This window comes from Lacerta agilis, chromosome 1 (genome assembly GCF_009819535.1).
Source record: "Lacerta agilis isolate rLacAgi1 chromosome 1, rLacAgi1.pri, whole genome shotgun sequence".
In the NCBI taxonomy this organism is placed as follows: Eukaryota; Metazoa; Chordata; class Lepidosauria; order Squamata; family Lacertidae; genus Lacerta; species Lacerta agilis.
In genome coordinates, this window is record NC_046312.1 from 123587128 (window position 1) to 123609745 (window position 22618).

The following is a 22618-nucleotide window of genomic DNA, read 5'->3' on the forward strand; positions in this document are numbered from 1 at the left end:
TTCTTTCCTTCCCTCCCTCTTCCCCCTCGGCAGAAGTCTGGTGTCGTTACAACGGCACCTTTGCTTCCCAAACTTAACCCGTTCCAAAACCAAGGCGTTCCAAAACCAAGGCGCGCTTTCCCGTGCAAAGCAACGCGCAACGATTTGATAACGGCAGTGCCGGATTTGCGTATAAACTAAACAAGCTCTAGCTTAGGGCCCCCATTTAAAAGGGGGGGGGGAACTGGATGTACATTTCCAAAATATAAGATAATAAAATAAAATAAAATAACCTACATACAGCAACAGTGTTTTGTGTTGTGTAGGCTCCTGTGATGTACATATTTTGTTATGTGCGAATGGCTTTAGAGATACCCATTAGGTCCATAAATTACCATATAGCATATACAGGTGGGTAGCCGTGTTGGTCTGCCATAGTCGAAACAAAATAGAAAATTCTTTCCAGTAGCACCTTAGAGACCTACTGAGTTTGTTCTTGGTATGAGCTTTCGTGTGCATGCACACTTCTTCAGATACACTGAAACACAAGTCACCAGATCCTTAAATATAGTGAGGGAGTGGGGAGGGGTGTTACTCAGAAGGGTGGTGGGAATGGGTGATCAGCTGATAGGTATGGAAAACTTAATGGCTGCAATTAGTCTTGCAGGGGAAGGCAAGGGGTGAGATGGCTAAAGATAGCTTTGTTATGTATAATGAGATAAGAATCCAATGTCTTTGTTCAGACCAGGTTTCTCCATGGTTTTAAGTTTGGTGATTAGTTGCAATTCAGCCACTTCTCTTTCCAGTCTATTTCTGAAATTTCTTTGTATTAAGACAGCTACTTTGAGATCTTTTATAGAATGTCCTGGGAGATTGAAGTGTTCTCCTACTGGTTTCTCTGTCTTGTGATTCCTGATATCAGATTTATGTCCATTTATCCTTTGGCGTACTGGAAAGAATTTTCTATTTTGTTTCGCATATAGCATATATTCAACACAAGAAACAGTGACAATTTGTTGTTGACAAAGGACAGCTGGACATATAAAGGGCCCCATTACCTTCAGTAGCTTAGGGCCTCATCAAACCTAAATCCGGCCCTGGATAAAGAGTATCAAAAAAGGAGATTTAATAGATTGGATAAAAGTTATTTAGTTGCAGAAAAGAGAAGAGATGGTTATTGGAAACCTGGGAGAGGAGGGGAAGTCCTGGGATCAAAAGAACTCCTATAAAGATATTGAATTTGTTTTGGGTTAATGCAAATAATAGGCCCTACTGTATGTTAAAAATTTCTAAAATTATATAATATATAGGTGTTTGAGAACCAGGGTAGCACTGTTGGGGCAAAAAAGGAAGGAGCTGTAAAATAAAGATAGGGGGTGCAGAGAGATTTGATATTCCTGAAAAGAGAATTTTTTTGAACATAGTAATAAAATTTTCCCCAAATTGCTAGCTAGGAGCCGTACAGTCCATCATTTCAGGCAAAAAGAAGTTATACAAAATTACAAGCAGAAGTCTAATGTCCAGGTCAAGGGAAGCTTTTTAAGGTTTCATGTTTTGCTATGTATTTCCTACGTGCAGGACATAGGAACGGGGGGGGGGGGGGCTATTGCCCCCACTCCACAATAAACTATTTGGCAGGGCAGGGCCCCCTTCAAAGTTGGTGGGCATTCCCATTCAAAATGTCTCCTAGAAAAATGTCTCCTACAAAAGAGACACAAAACTTACAACACTGGTGCCGAACAAATTCAACAGACGAAAAATTAAAATATAAATTTGATATTTCCATCAAAATGTTAAATACAGTGAAATGATTTGCTATTCACAACCTCCCAAATCGATAAATGAACAACTCGGCTCTCTTACAAACATGCAATCCGAAAAGGCATCAGCCCTCCTGCCTTAAATTTACATCACAGCAGTTTCCAGAGCCAATACTATAAAACTCAAAACATCTGTTTGGCTCAGGGAGCTATGATCAAATTGGAAAGAAAGAGCTGATTGTGTGTGCAGTTCCCTCGTGACCATGCGCTCAACTCTTTTGGATTACAGCCATGAATTGCAGAGACTCGGTTCACCTTTTGCTTATAAATCAGGATTAATTTCACTGAAGTATAAAGTGGAACAGAAGGTACTGTAGATATATACTGGGCTATTTGCATCAGAATTCACATTCTACTTTCTGTCTGCATTTAGATCCTTCCGATCGGAGTTCAGGCCAAGAGCATGTTCACCATAATGGTTTTACTGGTAAATGTGCCCATCACTGGGTAATATGGACAGTGATGTGGTGCTGGGCAGAGCACAGCTCTGAGACTTTTTTTAGATCGGGAGTGATGCCATCATCTGCTAGACTAGGGCACCACCAGGGTAAGTAACCAGCCCTCCTTGCTTCATAGTGATATGAAGCTTTCAAGGCTGTTTGTGACAGATTAGCATAGAGGACGTCAGAGAATGGAGAAAACACTGAAGCGAAGCATGAGTCCTTCTTTTGCCCAACCCCTCCATGGAACTCCTACTGCATGGCAACTGTTTAAATAGTAAGACTGCTTTGCAAGATGGAATGCATAGCTTGCATAGCTCATTAAAAACTGTAGGCTGCATTTCAGCTGGCTGAAGCTATTTTGTACGAAAATATATATGCATGGATCCATTCTCTTTTTTTTTTTTTTTTTTTAAAGAACTATTTATTCAGAAGATATAAATACCTCTTAACAAAAATCTGCAGCTGATTTACAAAAAAAAGAATCATCGTACAATAAGATATGCACAAAGTTCAGAATACAATTAATACATTTCGAATGCGTCATTTAAAACAGCCACTAAACAAGGTAGCACTCTCAAGCATCTCCAATAGACCTTTTCTTTTTCTTTTTCTTTTTCTTTTCCCCCCTCCCCCTCCCCTCCCACCCTCCCCTCTGGACAGACCTTCGTTCTTCAGATCTTTATCCATGTACACAGTCTGTTCATTCGAGCTTGTATATTTGGGTTGGCTTCACCCCTTTCTATCCAATTCCTATAAAATGCCCATTTATTTGTAATTCTTTGGCATTTATTTTCCCAACTATCCTCTGCCGCTATCTGTGCAAATATTTCAGATTGTACGTATTCAAAAACATAATCATTCCATTTTCCCATTTCCCATTTAGCCTTTTCTTTCCATCCCAGTGCAATAACTGCCATTCCGGCTAGAATCATAATCTTATACAGCTCTTGCATATTACTTTTTACTTTGTTATTTCCCAGTATTCCCGAAAATAGTAAATCCCTATTCACTTCTATATTTATTTGAAATAATCCAGAAATTACCTTTGTAATCTTTTGCCAATATTCCTTAACCAGACTGCATTCCCACCACATGTGGGAATAAAATCCTTTTTCCTGACCGCAATGCCAACATTTGGGACTAAACCCTTTCACTATATACGCCATTTGTGCCGGAGTTCTATACCATTTTAATAAAAATTTTCTACTTAATTCTTTAAACTTTTCTATTTTAATATTATTTATATTCTTCATTAATTCTTGGACTACACTTTGATGAATAACACCCTCGTGCTCCCATTTACTCTGTATTATTCTTATCATTCTTTCTTTATCCCTCACCATGAATCCATACAACATCCCCGCTATCCCCTTCTCTGTTGTTTGTCTTCTGTTCAACACCAAATCCACTTTCATCTCCGTCCTCCTCATCTCCTCCGCTCTTTCTGTTTTTATCAAATCATAAAGTCCTTCCACTTTCAACCAATATTGTTTTCCTATTTTTTCCAAAAAAACATTTTTTTTAATTAAACTCCCTTCATCATCATACATATTCCCCAATATAACAAATCCCCGATCCTCCAATCTCCTCCACCAGCCCGGTTCCCCCTGACTCTCCAGCAAGTATTTTAACGGCATCCATCTTGAGAGAGTTGGCATCCATTTCGTATTCCATTTCTTCCAGATTCCTAGCGCAGATTTTCTTGGTCCTATTGTCTTCTTACAAGCCAAGTTAATATCTCTAATAAATATCCCCTCTCTTCCTATTCCTTCATTTATTTCATTTTCCAGCCTAATCCATTTAGTCCTATCCTTATATCCAATGTCTATTAAATTTTTTAGTTGAAATGTTTCGTAATAAAATTCTAAGTTTGGTATTCCCCATCCCATCTCTTCTTGCGGTGAGTAATTTACTATGTCTGGGGTTCTAACTCTTTTGCTTCCAAAAATCCAATTTTTAAATACCTTATTCCATATTTTGAACCATATTTCCCTAATGGGTAGTGCAATTACTTGAAATAAATATAATAATTTCGGTACCAGAAACATTTTAACTGCTCTAATCCTACCTAGAATAGATAAATTCTTATTTTTCCATGATTTTATATCCTTCTTGATCTTCCTCCATGCTTCTTTGTAATTTACATCTGGAATCCTAGCAATATTTTTTATGATATTTACCCCCAAATATTTAATTTTTTTCTTATTAATATCCATCCTTGTCATTTTTGCAATTTCCTTCTTCTCCTCTTTATTTACGTCCCAGAACAGAATTTCGGACTTTTCCAAATTTACTCCCAATCCTGACTCCTCTTTAAAGTCCTTCAGGATTATCATAAGTTCTCTTACGCCCTCAAGGGGGTTTGTAAATAATAATAGGATATCATCTGCATACATGTTCAACTTGATTTCCTCCTTTCCTTTCTTATATCCTTTTATCCTTACTGAATTTCGTATCCTGTCTGCCAAGTACTCCATACCCAACACAAATAGTAGCGGTGAGAGTGGGCATCCTTGTTTAACTCCTCTTTGTATATTGAATTGATCTGAAACCCCCTCATTCACTCTGACCACAGCCTTCCCTTCTCTATACACTTCTCGGATTGCTTCCACAAAGTTTTCTCCTAATCCTACCTCCCGCATGATGTTCCATAAGAACTTATGTCTAATCGTGTCAAAGGCCTTATACACATCCAATTTTAAAACCGCCAGTTTACCTTTTACCCTGCTTGTTAGTACGTTTAATACGTTTCTTATAGGGTGTCCTATGTATCTTCCCTTAACAAATCCATATTGATCTTCCTTAATTATTTTGGGTAGTACCTTTTCCAATCGTCTTGCCAGGATCTTTGTAAATATCTTATAGTCTTGATTTAATAAACTGATTGGTCTGTATGACCCCACCTCTGTAGGGTCCTTTTGTGGTTTTTCAATCACTACTATTTCCGCTAGTTTCCAGGTATCTGGGGCTTTCCCCCCTTCTAGGATATTATTAAATACTTTTTTTAGTTCTGCACCCAGGATATGAATTGTTTCTTTATAAAAGTCTGCAGTAATTCCATCTAATCCTGGTGATTTCTTACTCTTAAATGATTTAACTACATTCTCTATTTCTTCCAGAGAGATTTCCTCCTTCAGTCTCAATCTATCACTTTCTTCAATTTTAAACCCTAAGCTTTCCCTACTGATATTTTTATTTTCTTCTGTATATAGAGATTGATAGAATTCTGCAAATTCTTTCCTTATTTCTTTAGAGCTTTGTGTGAGTGTTTTCCTTGTGGTCTTAATGGCCTTCACCCTCTGTTTATCCCTTCTTTTCTTTAAATAGTTTGCAAGTCTCTTATATGATCCTATTGAGGTTCTCTGAAAATCGTTTTTGATCATATTATCTCTCTTCCACACCGCAACTATATCCAACTCATCCAGTTCCTGTTTTAACTTTCTTAACTGCTCCTTCCTACTCCTTAGATATTTTACCTGTTGCTGTTGTTGCAAGAATTCAATCTCTTTAATTTTTTCCTGTCTCCCCGAGTACCACTTCTTTTTAATAGCATTCTCTTTCAATATACAATGTCCTCTTATAACAGCTTTGAAAGCGTCCCACACTACCGGGATCTCGGCTGAGCCATTATTCTCTTTAAAGTACCAGTCAATTTGATTTCTGATATATTCCCTATCAATCTCTTTTGCCATTATTAGATTATTATACCGCCATCTCCTACTTTTCCCATCTTCTTCCAGCCCCAGCTCCACAAATAGTGGAGCATGGTCTGATATCCATATTCCCATAGTATTTGCCGTTTTAACGCTAATTTCATTCCCCTCTTTAATTAACACATAATCGATATAAGAAAAACTCTTGTGTCTGTTGGAAAAAAAAGTAGGTTTAGTGCTGGGATTACCCATCTCAAACACATCCTTTAATCCCCATTTAGATAATCTAAATGTGTTATCGTTTTTTATATTCCAGTTAAAATCTGCTGTAACGATAACTTCCCCTTCAGCGTAAAGCTGCAGTTTATTCAAAATTTTCTTTATAAATTTTTTCTGTCTTGTGTTTGGACTATATATATTAGCTATTGTAAAGATTTTTTGTGACACTTTGATTTTTAAGAATATAAATCTACCATCATTATCTTTTTTCCGGCTCAGAACCTCTGGCCTGAGATTTGCATTACATAGTATAGCGACCCCTCTAGCCTTGTTCGTCGCTTTTGATTCTTCTATTAAGCCCCATTGCTGAGAGCATAACAAAGGTCTATTATTTGCTTTAGCTCTATGTGTCTCCTGAAGGCATAATATATCCGCTTTCATCTTCTTTGCCAATGTCAGTACCCTATATCTTTTAACATTTGAGGCCAACCCGTTAACATTAAGCGATAAAACCTTTAAGGATCTATCCATTGTCCCGACTACCATTTATTTTTTGAACCCTTCTGTGTACATATTTTGTATTTCCAATTCTGTCCCATTCAATCCCCCTCTCCCTTCCCCCCTGAGACTCAGATAGGGATCTCCATGATCCCTGTCTCATGGTTTCTTAGAGGACTGTACTCCTCTCCCTTCACTCCTGGAAAGTTTATGTCCTTAAATGTATTTACCAAAGCCCGTTTTAAATTATCTCTAGTATTTATTATTTCTTGCTGTCCTTTCATCTCCCGACTGCCGTCTTCTTTTACTCTCTTGTCTCTGCACTGGAGATTCACTGGGTTCACTAGGTTCTCCCTGTAGTTCTTCCGAACTTGAGAGTTCTTGCTCTATCCGTCCTAGTATTCCAACTTCTAGGTCAGTTAGCATTTTTTTTGCTTCGTCAGGGTTCTTAGCCGAGTATTTCCTGCCATCTTTATAGACCACCAGTGTAGCAGGGTAGGCCCAGGAAAAGAGGATTTTATGTTTGTATAGAGCTTGTGCGTACTGCTGCATTTGTTTCCTTTCTTGCAGCGTTTCTGGAGAGAAGTCTTGTCTTACTATGACCTTTCGCTGTTTAAACTGCAGGTCTGCTTTCTGTCGAAGAGATTTATAGATTTGATCTCTTAACTTCTCCCTTGTAAATGCCATTATTACATCCCTGGGAGTTCCGGCGCCTCCTCGTGGTGTAAACAAGCGATGCACTCTCTCGATTTCATATTGCTCAATTACAATTCCTTGTTCTTTGAGCCATTCAAACATCCCCTTTTCCAGGTCCTTATTTCCAATGTCCTCAGAAATGCCAGAGAACTTCAAATTCCTTCTACGCTGTCTATCATTCATTTGCGAAATTCTTTTTGTCAAGGTTTCTATTTTATTTGCATTTCCTTCTGCTACCTCTTTTGCATGCTCTGCTATTTTTGTGACTTTTTCTAATGTAGCAGTCATTCTTCTCATTTCTGCTTTCAGTTCTTGCATATCAGCACGGACATTTATCTCCGAACGCTGGATCATCTCCCCCAGCTCCTTAATAGACTTGGCCATCTTGTTAAGGCCTTCTCAAGTCTTTGCCGAATAGGTAAATTTACGACCGTTTTTAAACTTTGACTCACCCCAGTCCAGGACTTAGACGTAAACACAGTTCTCGGTGAGTTGTCTCTGCTATCAGTTTGCCATAAATTATTTGTTTTTCAGGCTTTTAATTCAGTGAGTTCCAGGAGCGATACGGGTGAGCGTCTACCCACGCCGACGCATGCGCAGTCCCCCCTGCATGGATCCATTCTCAAAGAAATCAGCCCTGAGTGCTCACTAGAAGGACAGATCCTGAAGTTGAGGCTCCAGTACTTTGGCCAACTCATGAGAAGAGAAGACTCCCTGGAAAAGACCCTGATGTTGGTAAAGATGGAGGGCACAAGGAGAAGGGGACGGCAGAGGATGAGATGGTTGGACAGTGTTCTCGAAGCTACTAACATGAGTTTGGCCAAACTGCGAGAGGCAGTGAAGGATAGGCATGCTCTGGTCCTTGGGGTCACGAAGAGTCGGACACGACTGAACGACTGAACAATAATACATGCATGGTGGGGACCCCGAAGTTCTTCTCAGTGGCTGCTCCCAGGCAACTTTGGAACTCCCTGGAGAAGCTAGACCAGCTTGCTACTTGCTGTCTTTCCTTCTTGTTATATTATTATTATTATTATTATTATTATTATTATTATTATTATTATTAAATTTGTATACTGCCCTTCATCCATAGATCTCAGGGCAGTTCACAGCGTAAAAATGTTCCAGTGGGTTTGGGAAAACTGGCTGCTTTTTAAATGGAAGGGCTGGCACCATGCTGTTTTAATGGTAAATATTTGTTATGTTTTTAAAGCAAGATTTTATATATGCATATAGTTTTAATTCCATTAACGTTTAAATGTGGTTTCCCCCCGCCCCAAACGACTTGTCCCCCTATGTTTTAGCGGTTTTTGCTTTTACATTATGTGTAAGCCGCCTTGAGTCCCCGTCAGGGAAAAAGACGGGCTATAAATTAATATAATGTAACAATAATCGTAATAATAACCATAACAACAACAGTTTCCAAAAGCTACTGTCTATATAACCTGCTGAAAACTGCGTCTATTTTGCCCTAAAAAATGTAGTTGTTTTGAACTACAGTATGCAATTTATTTATTTTTATGGGGCACCATTTTCGACTCCCCTCACATAGAGAGCTTTAAGCGCCAAGATCCTAGAGGAAGCCCAAAGGTCCGACCGGTTTCCGGTTTCCCAGAAGGCCACGCGAATCACTTCCGGTACAGCGCCTCACTTCCGCCCTCGTGGTCCTTGCGCCTAGCAGTTCGCGGGCTGCCGCGCTGGGTCTTCGCTTCGCTCGCTCGCCCGCCTTCGCTTGGAAAGAGCCGCTTTTGCGGGAGGCGCCCCGGCTTCGTCCCGCTGCCGCCATGCTGGTTTTATTCGAGACCGCGGCTGGATACGCCATTTTCAAGGTGAGCTGAGGGCGCAACACGTGTCGAGTAGGGTTCCCACGTGGCTGCTGCTAGCGGGAGATCGGAGGCTGCTGGCGGGGCGGAGGGGGTTGGGGATGGTTGGTGCACTCGGTTTATACGTTCACTAGCAATAAGCCGAGAAATAGTTTTGGAACAGGGAGGATAAACGTGGGGAGACCCCATCCTCCCTTATAGCGAACCCGGTTTCCTTCCCTGCCACACCACAACCTTTTATTCGGGGGGGGGGGGACTGGAAGCTTTCCCTGCTAAGCTTAAAACTTGTAAGCCTTCTTAGGGAATCATGCTGTACAGGCACTTTCAAGGGTTCAAAAGGCGTCTCGCATTATAGAACCGTACAGTTGGAAGGGACCACGAGGATCATCTAGTCCAACCCCCTCCAACCCAGGAATGTGGGGCTCGAACCCACGGCCCTGACATTAAGCTGAGCTATCCAAGTAGTCTATTTGGTAGCGATCCTTAGAACAACCCTGTGAGGTAGCCTCCTCCATCCTTGTGCCCTCCAAGTGTTTTGCACTGCAGCTCCCAGCTGTGTTGCCTGGGGGTGTTGGGAGACGTAGTCCGAAACATCTGAAGGACACCAGGGATGGGGGGTGTTGCTGTGACAACAGATTTAGGTAGGGGGAGGGAGAGAGATAATTGGTTTAGGCTTCCTAGAGCAGGGGTCCCCAAACTAAGGCCCAGGGGCCAGATGCGACCCAATCGCCTTCTAAATCCAACCCGCGGACGGTCCGGGAATCACAAGTGTTTTCACATGAATAGAATGTGTCCTTTTATTTAAAATGCATCTCTGGGTTATTTGTGGGGCATAGGAATTCGATCATATTTTTTTAAAAAATATAGTCCGGCCCTCCACAAGGTCTGAGGGACAGGGGACTGACCCCCTGCTGAAAAAGTTTGCTGACCCCTGGCCTAGAGTGCGATTTCAGCTGGGGACTTCCTAGTTCACAGCTCTTGCCTTTTACCAGCCCTCCTGCATTGCATCCACTTGCTCCAGTTAAAGTATCCCATTGCACCCATTTCTGCCAAGACAAGGGGACTGTATTATTTTGCACATTTGAGTCTACTTTGTTTAGGATTTTGCTGGTGATCTAGTGTTGATACAGCAAGCTTTGTGTGTTCACTGAAACAGGGTTCTGAGCAATGCAGAGAAGGAAAATACATCTTTACTTAACACTTCTGTCTTTACTTCTGAGTAAAGATGCATAAAATTAGACTGCATGGAACATGATTAATATTGCACTTGTGACAGACATCTTGATTCAGATATCAAAGACCACATGCTTTCCCCTCTAGTTGAGAAGCAGCATGTAAGTTTACTAAATACTTTAAAATCATGGCATCTCACACTTGCAACTAGATTTTTCTCTTCTTAAAAAAAATGAAGCTTGGAAAAAATGCCACTGGTTAGAGATGTGGCAGAGAATTGGTGTGGTAGAACGGCACAATTCTACTTCGGAATTGCTTACATAACATTGAATCTTGTCAATTTTGTGTGTATTTAGTCTTACTCCTTATCTGTCACAGGTTCTGGATGAGAAGAAACTCCAAGAAATCGACAGCTTATGGAAAGAATTTGAAACTCCTGAAAAAGCAAATAAAGTGTAAGTAACTTTCTCAAGTAACTCATTATTTCAATCCAGTATAGAGTACACCTTCATCTCTGCTCACATAGGAATCACTGTTTTGTTTTGTTTTGTTGTTTTTTGCCTAACACCAGTACTTGGATTATTTTGTACTCACAACTCCCTCCCTCCATCCTCCACTGTTGACATGACAACTCTTATGGGTGCAGTTGGGTGGCAGGAGCCTTGCTGGAGTGGAAAGGCTTGCAAAGTATCTTTAAACAGGGTTAATATCACTCAGAAGTGAGGTTTAGCTACAACCATGAAACAGAATGTGTTGATAATCTTAGCCAGGGGTCAGGTCTGCAAACTTTTTCAGCAGGGGGCCGATCCACTGTCCCTCAGACCTTGTAGGGGCCAGACTATATTTTGAAAAAAATAGTAATGAATGAATACCTATGTCCCGCAAATATCTGTGGTTTAGTAGTAGGAAGCTATTTGTCTGTCAGACTTAATAGGTTCTGTTTTTCTCTTGGGTAGGTTAACCTGCTGGGACACTGCAGGCTTTTCATTTTTCAGGTTTCTTGTGTTTTAGAAGTTGGTAGCAGATACTCAGTTCCCCACGTTGCTTATAAAAACTGTTTGGTATATTTTATTTAGAGTGAAACTGAAACACTTTGAGAAGTTTCAAGACACAACAGAAGCACTTGCAGGTAACCTAGGGTTATAATATATCTCTTCTTTTCTTTGGTGCAAGCCTGGAATCATGAGCTGTGAGCGTAGGTGACTTTTTATTTAGTGTGTTTTTAAACTTAAAACACACTAAAATTTCCCCCTCCCTTCGGAATGACTTCTGTTTCAGTGTATCTGAAGAAGTTTACATGCACACAAAAGCTCATACCAAGAACAAACTTAGTTGGTCTCTAAGGTGCTACTGGAAGGAATTTTTAATACAGTGGTACCCCGCTAGACGAAAAACTCGCTAGACGAAGGCATTCGTCTAGCGGAAGGCTGCCCCGCAAGACGAAAAAGTCTATGGGGCTGCCTCGCAAGACGAAAAATTTTCGTCTTTTTTTCGTTTTGCGGAGCGCGGCTGTCATTGCCGCTCCGCAAGACGAAAAACCCGCTAGACGAAAATTTTCACAGAACGAATTATTTTCGTCTAGCAGGGCACCACTGTATTGTTTTAAAACTTAATATTACTTATTAAGTCCACAAAAAACCCCTGCCTGCTAATGCAAGTTATTTGTGGCACATCAGCAGTTGGTGGTAGGAAAGGACTTGCCACAGAGACAACAGATTATTATTATTATTATTATTATTATTATTATTATTTATACCCCGCCCACCTGGCTATTAATCTATTAAACATTAAAAGCTTCTCTAAACAGGGCTGCTTTCAGATGTCTTCTAAAAGTCTGGTAGTTGTTTTTGACATCTGGTGGGAGGGTGTTCCACAGGGCGGGTGCCACTACCGAGAAGGCCCTCTGCCTGGTTCCCTGTAACTTGGCTTGTCGCAGCGAGGGAACAGCCAGAAGCCCCTCGGCATTGGACCTCAGTGTCCGGGCAGAATGATGGGGGTAGAGACGCTCCTTCAGGTATACTGGACAGAGGCCATTTAGGGCTTTAAAAGACCTGTGTTATGTGGTCTCGGCGGCCGCTCCCAGTCACCAGTCTAGCTGACGTATTCTGGATTAGTTGTAGTTTCCAGGTCACCTTCAAAGGTAGCCCCACATAGAGCGCATTGCAGTAATCCAAGCCAGAGATAACTAGAGCATGCACCACTCTGGCGAGACAGTCTGCGGGCAGGTAGGGTCTCAGCCTGCGTACCAGATGGAGCTGGTAGACAGCTGCCCTGGACAAAGAATTAACCTGCGCCTCCATGGACAGCTGTGAGTCCAAAATGACTCCCAGGTGGTCCTTCAGGGGCACAGTTACCCCATTCAGGACCAGGGAGTCCTCTACACCTGCCTGCCTCCTGTCCCCCAAGAACAGTACTTCTGTCTTGTCAGGATTCTACCTCAATCTGTTAGCCGCCATCCATCCTCCAACCGCCTCCAGACACTCACACAGGACCTTCACCGTCTTCACTGGTTCTGATTTAAACGAGAGGTAGAGCTGGGTATCATCCGCATACTGATGAAAGTTCGGTGGGTGGCCAGTTATAGTACATATTTTGTTCCATTATGAACTTTGCCAGGCTGGGAATGTTAGACAATATCTAGGATTTTTACAATGATGTGCTTTCTCCTTTAAGCATCCACTGCTCTGGTGGAAGGCAAGATTAACAAGAACTTAAAGAAAATCTTAAAGAAGATAGTAGCCAAAGATGCACACGAACAGTTGGCCGTAGCAGATGCCAAACTAGGAGGTGTAATAAAGGTAGGTTCTGGGTTTTATGTGCCCTGGCGATGTGGTGTTCAGAGGAGGTGGTATTCTCAAGGCCTGCGTTAGTCTTCTTTATAGTTCCAGAACAATGAGTTAGTGCTGCATCCATCTTCCCTGTTCCATGCTCTGACACAACCTTTTCACTGCATCCAGAAATGATGTATGCTTAATGTAAATTAATCAGTGATGGTTGCTGATGCTTGTTTTGTTGGTACTGATATTCTGGGACCATGCTTTTTGCTGACTTCATGATTATTATGTTTAAACACTGATTACAGAGTACGAACATTTACTAAGGGCTGCATAGAGATTAAAAACCAAGGCAGTCCTTGCCTTTAAACTTGGATTCTAGTACAGTGGTGTTTTGCAAGACGAAATTAATTCGTTCCGCGAGTCGTTTCGTATTGCGAAAATTTCGTATTGCGAAAATGTCGTCTTGCGAAGCGCGGTTTCCCATTGAAATGCATTGAAATTTTTTAAAAATCACAAAACGTTTTCGTCTTGCGAAGCACGACCATAGAAAAATTCGAGTCACCTAAAAAACCGCAAAACCCTTTTGTCTAGCAAGTTTTTCGTTGTGCGAGGCATTCGTCTTGCAAGGTACCACTGTATAGCCATTACCAAATTAAAAAGACAGTTACAAATCTGTTTGAATATTTAATGCTTCAACCATAAATCCACAGAGATGCCGTGGACCACCTGAATGAAGCTCACTAGTTTGGGAACCCCTGTTGTAGTAGACATGATACAGAAGGAAAAGATGTGGGGAGGGAAGAGGAAAACAAGTCCATTCAAGTACAGTCGTGCCTTGGAAGTTGAACGGAATCCGTTCCAGAATTCCGTCCAACTTCCAGAACATTTGGAAACCAAAGCACAGTCACTTCTGGAGTTGTGGCATTCAGGAGCCAAAACATTTGAGAACTAAGCTGTTCAAAAACCAAGGTACAACTGTACTTAAATAAGCTTTGTTGCTAATGCACTGGATTAAAGTAATAGATTGTTAGGGCCACATTTTTCTGGATTTTTTGCTTGCTATCTCCTGTGTCTTGTGCTATCAGCTGTTTGCCAATTTGCTTAAATAAGAATGCTCACGTGGTTATTCCACTTCTGGGAACTGCAAGATAGCCCTGCTTGCGGGTTAGTGTTGGGCTACCTTACCTTTCTTAGGTTCTGTTGCTGTTCAACAGCAAACGAATTTGTTGTTGCAATAATATCAAAATGGGGATCCCCTTCCCCCCCCTTCCTCCTGCAGGAGAAACTGAACTTAAGTTGCCTGCACAGCCCCATGGTTACTGAACTGATGAGAGGCATCCGTTCTCAAATGGAAGGGCTCATCACTGGACTTCCGTCGCGGGAGATGGCAGCTATGTGCTTAGGCCTGGCACACAGGTAATACAGACATTTTGCCCATAGATGTCAACCCTCCCTGCTGTTCCCCACTGCTATATACATAGCTGTCAACCCTCCCTGCTGTTTCCCAATTCTATAATAAGGGAATTTACCGCAAAAAAGGGAAAGGCTGACAGCAATGATTTTGCCAGCCCTGGCTTGTTCGTTTCCAGTGTGGTGTAGTGGTTAAGAGCGGTAGACTTGTAATCTGGGGAACCGGGTTCGCGTCCCCGCTCTTCCACATGCAGCTGCTGGGTGACCTTGGGCTAGTCACACTTCTCTGAAGTCTCTCAGCCCCACTCACCTCACAGAGTGTTTGTTGTGGGGGAGGAAGGGAAAGGAGAATGTTAGCCGCTTTGAGACTCCTTCGGGTAGTGAAAAGCGGGATATCAAATCCAAACTCTTCTCTTCTTCTTCTTCCATGCTCTGTATAACCTTCCTCCTGAGTCCAAAGTCCGTTTCGGGGGGCCTAATTTGGCTCGCCGTTCAGTTTAATCCGGCCCCTGTGGCAGTTTATTTTCTGGGGCAAAATTTTCTGGGGCAGCTTCAATCCTAAAAGAAGCTCGAGACCTTCAATCCTAAAAAAAAAAGTCAACAACTTTGGTTGGCCCTTACGGCCCTTGACTTCATCAAATCTGGCCCTCTTTGAGAAAAGTTTGGACACCACTGCGGGCCTGAGGATACCGTTTTCTGCGAAGTGGAATGGCAAGCTTCAGCCCCAGCACCTACTTACAGCACAGTCTTGTACATGTTAACTTGTGCAAGTTAGTCCTGCTCTGATTTCTGCTGGGTTTCTTCCAATTCGCTGAAACGCTCGTGCCTCTAGGGAGTAATACGAGGAGCAAACCCGGAGGGCTGCTTTTCGCAGCTCTCTGCCTTAGACTTCTTGCCTGTAAAAACACAAGTCAGTAACTGAAATGGGAAAGGATTAATAGCTGCACCTTCAGCAAAGATGAACATGCCATTGCAGTCAATAGCAGTGCCTTTATAATTATTATTTGGGGGGGGGGAGAATCTGTGTGTCCTGTGCATTCTTGTATATAACATTTATATCCATGTCTGTTTTCAGCCTCTCCCGATACAAGCTGAAGTTCAGCCCAGACAAAGTTGATACAATGATTGTCCAAGCAATTTGTGAGTACAGTTGGAAGTTAAATATCTTGATGTGTCTGCCACCAGCTTTTGAGTTCTTAATACAGTCGTAGCTTGGAAGTCGAACAGCTTAGTTCTCGAACGTTTTGCCTCCCGAATGCCGCAAACCTGGAAGTTAGTGTTCCGGTTTGCAAACTATTTTTGGAAGCCGAATGTCCGGCAGGAGCTTCCTGCAGCCAATCGGAAGCCATGCTTTGGTTTCCGAACGTTTTGGAAGTCAAACGGACTTCAGGAACAGATTCCGTTCGACTTCCAAGATACGACTGTACCAGTAGCCACAAACATTCTGCTACCTAGTTTGCTGCTGTAGAGTGTATTTTTATTTTGTCCTGTCAACCCTTCTGAAGGATCAGGAGCCAAGCCTATCTTGGAGCTGGGGACAAGGACCAGTCACGATGGCTCTCAGTTACTCCCATTTTCCTCCATAGCTCAGGGTGATGTCAGAGTCAAAAAGAGGAGGGACATGCAGGGCCAGTGATTAGCATAAATTTGGGCGAGCTACGTGGGCCAGCTAAACATTTAAATGCTTTCTGCACTATTTGTGTAAAAGGTTTTTTTGTGTGTGTGTGACCGCAAAAGCAAATTCAGTTTTTCTCACTGAGTTTTTAGAGAGGCTTATGTGATCCTATCCAACGCCATGCTGTGTCAGATGATTGCTGGAAATGTGACCAAATCAGTCTGTTAAAATAACAGCATTAACTAAGAGGCAAACCTCCTTTGATAGCCAGAGAAGGAAGGATTCTGCTTCTAGATATGGTAACAACGACCCTACCTGGTTTTCTAGTAGGATTTTTGAATATGGATCAGCCTAGTCAGTTCAACTTGGGCTTTTCTTTCCGACGATGAGATGACTGTGTGAGTTAGAAACAACTTCTCATTGTCAATTGAAGGTAGCTAGGGAATGGTGGGTGGCGCTGTGGGTTAAACAAGAGCCTAGAGCTTGCCGATCAGAAGGCCGGCGGTTCGAATCCCCGCGACGGGGTGAGCTCCCGTTGCTCGGTCCCTGTTCCTGCCAACCTAGCAGTTTGAAAGCACGTCAAAGTGCAAGTAGATAAATAGGTACCGCTCCGGTGGGAAGGTAAATGGCATTTCTGTGCGCTGCTCTGGTTCGCCAGAAGCGGCTTTGTCATGCTGGCCACATGACCCAGAAGCTGTACGCCAGCTCCCTCAGCCAGTAACGCGAGATGGGTGCTGCAAACCCAGAGGCGGACACGACTGGACCTAATGGTCAGGGGTCCCTTTACCTTTACCTAGGGAATGGGGCTGAGGGCTGCATTTATTTATTTATTTGTTACACCGTATAATTCAATGATAAGTATTTCATCAAGCTGCAGTTTCTGTGGCTTCCAGTAGGTGGTGGTGGTGGTGGTTGGGGAAACATGAAGGGGAAGGTCCTTGTGGTTTCTTCAAGGTCTAAGACAGGTATGGCCAAACTTGGCCCTCCAGATGTTTTGGGACTACAACTCCCATCATCCCTAGCTAACAGGACCAGTGGTCAGGAATGATGGCAATTATAGTTCCAAAACACTTGGAGGGCCAAGTTTGGCCATGCCTGGTCTAAGGGGAGGGAGTGTTTTTGGCCAAGGGTGAGGTGGATGGGGTAAGTGAGCAAAGTAAGCCGGTGTGGCAGCCCCAGATAGTGATATTTATTATTATTATTATTATTATTATTATGATGATGATGCACCACTGACAAATGGGTGTGGGTGTTGTTTTTTCCATGTGTGGGAAGTAGGGAATAGATAAATGGGTGTTTTCTAACAGTGGGTGGTAACTTTTTGCACCATTTCCCCTGCTGGTACTTTGGAGCAACTTGTCTAAATGGATAACTACGCCATTGTTGTTTGTAATGGGTGCAAGTGTCGCAAGATTTCTGGGTTTCCTCTTGTTCTCGTGTCACTTTCAACTATAATTAAACTTAACCTGGGTTTAAAAGTAGCGAATGGAGCTAAAATCACAAACACTTTGCTCCCCACACCCTTTTGGCACTGTTCTGGTAGGAAGTAAGCCATGGTTCGACTTAGCATTACATCTGAATTTGGAGTCTTCCTCAGCAAACAAGTCGTAAGTGGGAAGCTGGGAACAAACTTTGGTTACAGCTCGGGATTTGAAAACAAGCAAGCAATGAGCTCCGGTTGGGGCATAACTCTAAGCCACACTGGAGAGCCAGTGTGGTGTAGTGGTTAAGAGCGGTAGACTCATAATCTGGGGAACCGGGTTCGTGTCTCCACTCCTCCACATGCAGCTGCTGGGTGACTTTGGGCTAGTCACACTTCTTTGAAGTCTCTCAGCCCCACTCACCTCACAGAGTGTTTGTTGTGGGGGAGGAAGGGAAAGGAGAATGTTAGCCACTTTGAGACTCCTTTGGGTAGTGATAAAGCGGGATATCAAATCCAAACTCTTCTTCTTCTTCAAACCATAGCTTACTTCCCATCAGAAGAGAAGTGTGGTTTTAGCCCTGAGCATTTTTAAACTATGGTTTAATGTGATGTGGAAACCAGGCCAGTACGTTTCTCCCCTGAAATCCTAGGATAGCACAAGGTCTAGTTTCTAAAGTGAAACTCCGCTCAGGTTGTCTTTTTGTGTTTGTCTACCACAGCTCTCCTTGATGACTTGGACAAAGAACTGAACAACTATATAATGCGCTGTCGAGAATGGTATGGCTGGCACTTCCCTGAATTGGGCAAAATCATCACAGATAATCTAACCTACTGTAAATGTGTGCGGAAAATTGGTGAGTAGTGCTGGGCTCCTTAGATAAAAGGTGCCACCCAACATCACGCCAGTGGGACAGCCCCCACGCATCTCCCTAGCCTTCCAGAGCAGATTTTGGGAGTGAGCAGGGGGCTGCAGGAGGGAGGAGATAAAACAGAGGTGTGTTGTGCAAGTGAGGACATATTGGCCACATTGTGGCATACTCGCTGCCTTTGAAATTGTACATCACATCCTTTTTATGCTAGAGACCCACAGTGCTCAACATCTGCTACTGGCCTGCTTCTGAAGACGGTTGGAAACTTCGGCTAGTGTAGAATTCAGCGGCCAGGTTGCTCACCGGAGCAAGAAGGTTTGAGCATATTACACCGATCCTGGTCCAACTGCACTGGCTACCAGTTAGTTTCCGGGCCCAATTCAGAGTGCCTGTTTTGACCTATAAAGCCTTAAATGGCTCAGGGCTGCAATACCTCAAGGACCGCCTCTTTCCGTATGAACCTACCCGGACGCCGAGAACATCTTCTGAGGCCCTGCTTCGTGCGCCGCCGCCTCAAGAGAGGAGGGTGGCAACACGAGAACAGGGCCTTCTCTGCAGTGGCTCCCCGCCTGTCGGATGCTCTCCCCAGGGAGGTCCGCCTGGCGCCTTCATTACACACCATTAGGCGCCAGGCAAAAACGTTCCTTTTTAACCAGGCCTTTGGTTGATCTAATTTACACCCTATACCCTTTTAAAATGTGGGGTTTTTTAGGGGGGTGTTATTGGGCTGTTGTTTTTATTTTGATTATATATACCCAGCCAGATGGGCGGGGTACAAATAATAAATTATTATTATTATTATTATTATTATTATTATTATTATTATTATTATATATTTTTCTGTGAACCACCCTGAGACCTGGTATAGGGCAGTATATAAATTCTAATAATAATAATAATAGCAAGAATAATAGCTATATCTATAAGTCCCCTGTTATTGCCTACATTCTATAGAATTCTTCAGTAATTGAGCAATGAAAAATCCCAAAGAGCAGTAAAGAGAGAGCACGGAATGCTAAGCAAATCTATGGCTTACCATGACTAAGAAATCTTGCTGTTGCACAGAAAAAAAATGGTGACCAGAAGGCTGAACTAAGCCATGGTGGCGCCTAGGGCTTGCTGATCAGAAGGTTGGCGGTTCGAATCCCTGCGACGGGGTGAGCTCCCATTGCTCAATCCCAGCTCCTGCCCACCCAGCAGTTCGAAAGCACGTCAAAGTGCAAGTAGATAAATAGGTACCGCTCCGGCGGGAAGGTAAACGGCGTTTCCGTGCGCTGCTCTGGTTCGCCAGAAGCGGCTTAGTCATGCTGGCCACATGAACCGGAAGCTGTACGCCGGCTCCCTCGGCCAGTAATGTGAGATGAGCGCCACAACCCCAGAGTTGGACACGACTGGACCTAATGGTCAGGGGTCCCTTTCCCTTTACCTTTAAGCCATGGTTAGGCTTAGCATTGTGTCCAAACCAAGGCTTGTGGTTTATTTTGCTCCAGAAAAATCACAAGCGGTAAAAAGTTCTTATTCTTCGTGGTTTGCTTTGGATCGAGGCAAAATACAACCTTGGGTTTGGGCACAACGCTAAGACAAAACATGAATTTGTTCCTGGTGGCAGGAGAGGAGCCAAGTGGTTGTGATTTTCTCCCAACACACTTGCTTATTCAAGGTGAGCCATGGTTTGCTTTGGTTTGGTTTGGCTTAGCATTGCAAGCTAACCAAGCCATAGCATAGTTTCCTTTCTTTTGTGCTGCAGTTGTTAACAAAAAGGAATGAAGAGCAAGGGCCGGTTGTTAATAACTCACTCTCACCGGCCCACTTACAGATTCCACATAAATGGGAACTAACCACGCTGTAGAGATTTCTATTTCAAATTAAGTGTAATGTGGAAAGACACAGCTGCCTGCCTGTGTTGGTGAAGTATTCCTCAAAGTCACAGCCGATTATGACTTTCAAGAGCCCATCTGCTTCCATGTTTGATTTTCTGCAAACCTGTGACCATGTTTAGAGAGGTTCGTGGCAAGTTGAGATAAGACAGGCACCCGTTATCTCTGCTTCCCAGTTTTGTTTCAACAAGGTTTTGCAGCTGAATGGAAAGGGCTCTGCCGTAGCTGTTTGTCTTGTCACGTTTTTAAATCATATCTTCAGGGTTTTGTTTTTTAATTTTTAAGAACTATTTTCCGCTTACATTGTAAGTCAATTCGGCACATACAGGTGAAACTCGAAAAATTAGAATATTGTGGAAAAGTCCATCCATGTAAATTGTTTAAATAAATTGTTTTCATTAGCTACTGCAGTTTATTATATGAGATAGACTCATGACATGCAAAGCGAGATATGTCAAGCCTTTATTTGTTAGAATCGTGATGATTATGGCGTACAGCTGATGAAAACCCCAAAGTTGAAATTGTTAATTTGGGGTTCTCATCAGCTGTACGCCATAATCATCACAATTATAACATATAATAGGAATAATTTATTATTGGCCAAGTACATTTTCCAACATACTTGGAATTTGTTTCGGCTACATTGCAATGTAAACATACAGACACTGTTCCTCTCACAATACAAAGAAGCAAAGAAACCCCACCCATATTTTACCTCCCCTTAAGCTATACAACTACGAATTTAACAATTTAATGACACAAGGGAAAAAACTATTCTTGTGCTTGACCGATTTTGTATATGAAGTGCTGTAGCGACATCCAGATGGAAGTAAATCAAGCAGATGATGACCGGGATGTAAAGGATCTGCTACAATTCTCTCTGCTCTCTTCCTAACTCGGGTAGCATAAACTGTCTCCATTGAAGGCAAGCTAACACCAATTACCCTTTCTGCAGTTCTTACAGCTCGTTGGAGCCTTTTCTTGTCTCTCTTGGAGGCTGTACCGTACCAAGCTGTTATAGAATTACAGAGAACAGTTTCAATGATGCCTCTGTAGAATTGTATCAACACTTCCTGGGACAATTTAAATTTCCTTAGTTGACGCAGGAAATACAGCCTCTGGTGGACCTTTTTAATAATACTATTGATATAAAGGCTTGACATATCTCGCTTTGCATGTCATGAGTCTATCTCATATATTAGTGTAAGGTTCGTGTGATGGTGCCTCACGAGTAACGTAGCAGGATCCCAAACGGACTTTTGCAGTTTTATTGTGCAAACTATTTACAGTGCAGAGCTACAAAATGCATGTCTGTCTCAGTCGCCGGCAGAATCCGGGAGTGGCCCCTTCCGGCTTCTCCCCCAGCATAAGAACTTCGGCACCCCAAGTCTCCTCCTACCCTCCTTGCGTTTCACCCCTTTGCGCAACTGGGGTGACGGAAATGGCGTGCCTCCCTCCTGACCGGCCGGGCGAGGTGAGCGTAGGGTCTCAGCAACATCCCCAAGCCCTCTCCCCGCCAGGCTCCCTGTTTGTGGCTCCTGGCTAGAAGAGGCGCTGGGGCACTCAGTGGCATCCCTAAGCCCTCTCCCCGCCAGGCTGATTCTTTCCCTCTCCTCCCCACTGGAGGTGTGGCGGCTTTCCCCTCTGGAAGAGGTGCTGCTGCTCAATTGGCGCTGGGGCTCTCTGTATGCTGACGGACCCTCCGTTTCCCTCAGCGGGCCAGGTGGCAGTTCCCTGATGCGACGAACCTCCACTTCAGACTCTCCCCTCGTTACTAAGTGAATTTTTTAATCAGGTGTTCTGGGTCAAATTTCAATCCACCCCACCTGTCCCTCTGAGGTCCATCTGTTATTTCACTTCCCTTTGATTAATAATCTGGGAATTTCTTAGTAACAGGAGTTTTCCTGCCCAGCGGCTGTGGCTCTGGCTTCAGGGGTGAACCTCTCCTTTGCCTACAGTTCGGGATCTCTCTTTATTGGATCCCCTCACTATATCAGTTGGCTAAGCCCTCTTAGCAACTCTGTGGCAATACCAGGGTTTCCGCCCGCTAGCCCCTCCTGAGGGAACTCCAAGACACAAACGTATCACCCTTCAGTTTAGTCCTTTCCCTGAGTTCCCCTCCTCAAGAGCCTATATAACTCACTGGACCAAAAGAACGACGATATTTTCTTAGCTCAACAATAAGAGGTCTTTTTTTCTTACAGAACGTAACGGTTTCAGTGATGGTTCATAAGCTTAGTTTCATAACAGTGTAAACTCTTTCTTTCAGCAACATATACACATCTTCAACGATCCTAACCTAACCTAAACCTAACCTGGCCCCACACCCTCCTTCTTCCAGTC

The 22618-nt window shown here is 43.1% G+C and overlaps 1 protein-coding gene across 1 annotated transcript in view; it reads left to right on the forward strand.

Annotated features, from left to right (window-relative positions):
* Window positions 1-8999: 8999 nt before the first annotated feature.
* Window positions 9000-22618, forward strand: part of NOP58 (NOP58 ribonucleoprotein) — a 31887-nt gene continuing 18268 nt past the window's right edge. The window contains exons 1-7 of the mRNA XM_033169765.1: window positions 9000-9137; window positions 10683-10759; window positions 11381-11433; window positions 12978-13102; window positions 14361-14497; window positions 15567-15631; window positions 18249-18383. Of these exons, the coding sequence (XP_033025656.1) occupies window positions 9093-9137; window positions 10683-10759; window positions 11381-11433; window positions 12978-13102; window positions 14361-14497; window positions 15567-15631; window positions 18249-18383 (637 nt within the window). The 5' untranslated portion in view covers window positions 9000-9092. The remainder of the gene's footprint in view (window positions 9138-10682; window positions 10760-11380; window positions 11434-12977; window positions 13103-14360; window positions 14498-15566; window positions 15632-18248; window positions 18384-22618) is intronic.